This window comes from Laccaria bicolor, genomic scaffold (assembly GCF_000143565.1).
Source record: "Laccaria bicolor S238N-H82 LACBIscaffold_8 genomic scaffold, whole genome shotgun sequence".
Lineage (NCBI taxonomy): Eukaryota > Fungi > Basidiomycota > Agaricomycetes > Agaricales > Hydnangiaceae > Laccaria > Laccaria bicolor.
The window spans coordinates 318,340-319,616 of NW_001889879.1; the positions used below are offsets into that span (position 1 = coordinate 318,340).

A 1,277-nucleotide genomic window follows, 5' to 3' on the forward strand; every position below is an offset into this window, starting at 1 on the left:
CCTCTGCCGCTATCCCAGCCTCGGTTTCATCAGCAGCACCTCACCTCTCTGCTCTCTCGGAGCACACATTTCTCGACTCTCACCTACAAACGACATGGAAGCTTCGTCAATCGTTCAACTCCGACAAAGCTATTGACCCAATCATAGACCTCATGCAACTGCAGCCTCTCGTTGACCCGATCCCTCGTCCCTTGTGGCGAGCTATCATCCAAGATCAATATGTCGATTTCGAAAAGCTGCACGCTTCGATGGATCGGGGGTTTAGTCACAACGACGATGCGAAGGATTTTGCAGGGGGTTTTTCATTGGTACGGAAGGATCAGTATTCAGCTAGGAAAGTGGTTAGGAATGAGGCGGAATGGGCTCGGGTTTTTCAAGCATGGAAAGCAGGCGTTGTTTTATTGTATCCACATCGCCTCAATGAGCTCAATACATATCAAGATATGGTTATTGAGCTTTTTCGTGCCGCTCCCTATGATCCGTTTGTCACTATCAATGTCGACGCTGAGGCCCGTGACCGATACGCTCGCAGTCCTTATCAGATGGACGACCGCAGTCGCTTCCAACTCCCACTTCTATCACAGATGCTGCGAAAACGCGAGGCTACCGATACTATGGGCCCGTCGAAACGTGCTGCAGTTCCTTGTCAAAATTGGAGTCTCGGGATATGCACCGATCCCTGTGTTTTCAGGCGCAAACATGGGATTTGTTCCGAATGCGGAGGAAAGCACAAAGCTCGAGACCACGAAACGTGCCTCTCTTCTCTCGAAGCTCGCCGTGGAAAAGGACCTAGCACAAGCCACGCGGAAAGCAGAGGAGGCAATTCTGGAAGGTCCTAAGGCCTTGCCTCGAAACTCGACGAAACGTCAATCTGACACCATAATTGACCCCCCTCGTTTTCGTCGACGACTTGTTTGGTGCAATAATCATTCTAACACTATATCTCCTTCTGCCCTTTACACCGAAACCGCTCCTCCTTTTCATTCACCACCCATCCATCTTATCAACGACCCTGACATCCAATCATCTCTTAGTGCTATGAAAGACTCCATTAAAGTTACTACTCCTTTTAATATTGATAAATTTGAAGCATTACTTGAAGACCATCCCAATTAGTGTTTGAAAGTCCGGTTCGGTCCGGTTTTTTGATGCCCAGGGGCGTTAACCGTAACCGTAACCAGTCTGCATTTTCCCCAGAAGTCAAAAGACCAGACCGGACCGCAAAAAGACCGCAGACCGCGGTTTTTTGCGGTCTATAGACTGGTTTCGGTCTGCAT

General features: G+C 49.1%; 1 protein-coding gene across 1 annotated transcript; it reads left to right on the top strand.

Moving 5' to 3' along the window:
- Positions 1 to 152: 152 nt before the first annotated feature.
- LACBIDRAFT_325572 (uncharacterized protein) lies at positions 153 to 839 on the top strand (the record flags this gene model as incomplete). Its single annotated transcript, XM_001879123.1, has 1 exon — positions 153 to 839. One exon carries the CDS (start codon positions 153 to 155, stop codon positions 837 to 839), a length of 687 nt encoding a protein of 228 aa, XP_001879158.1.
- Positions 840 to 1,277: the final 438 nt, after the last annotated feature.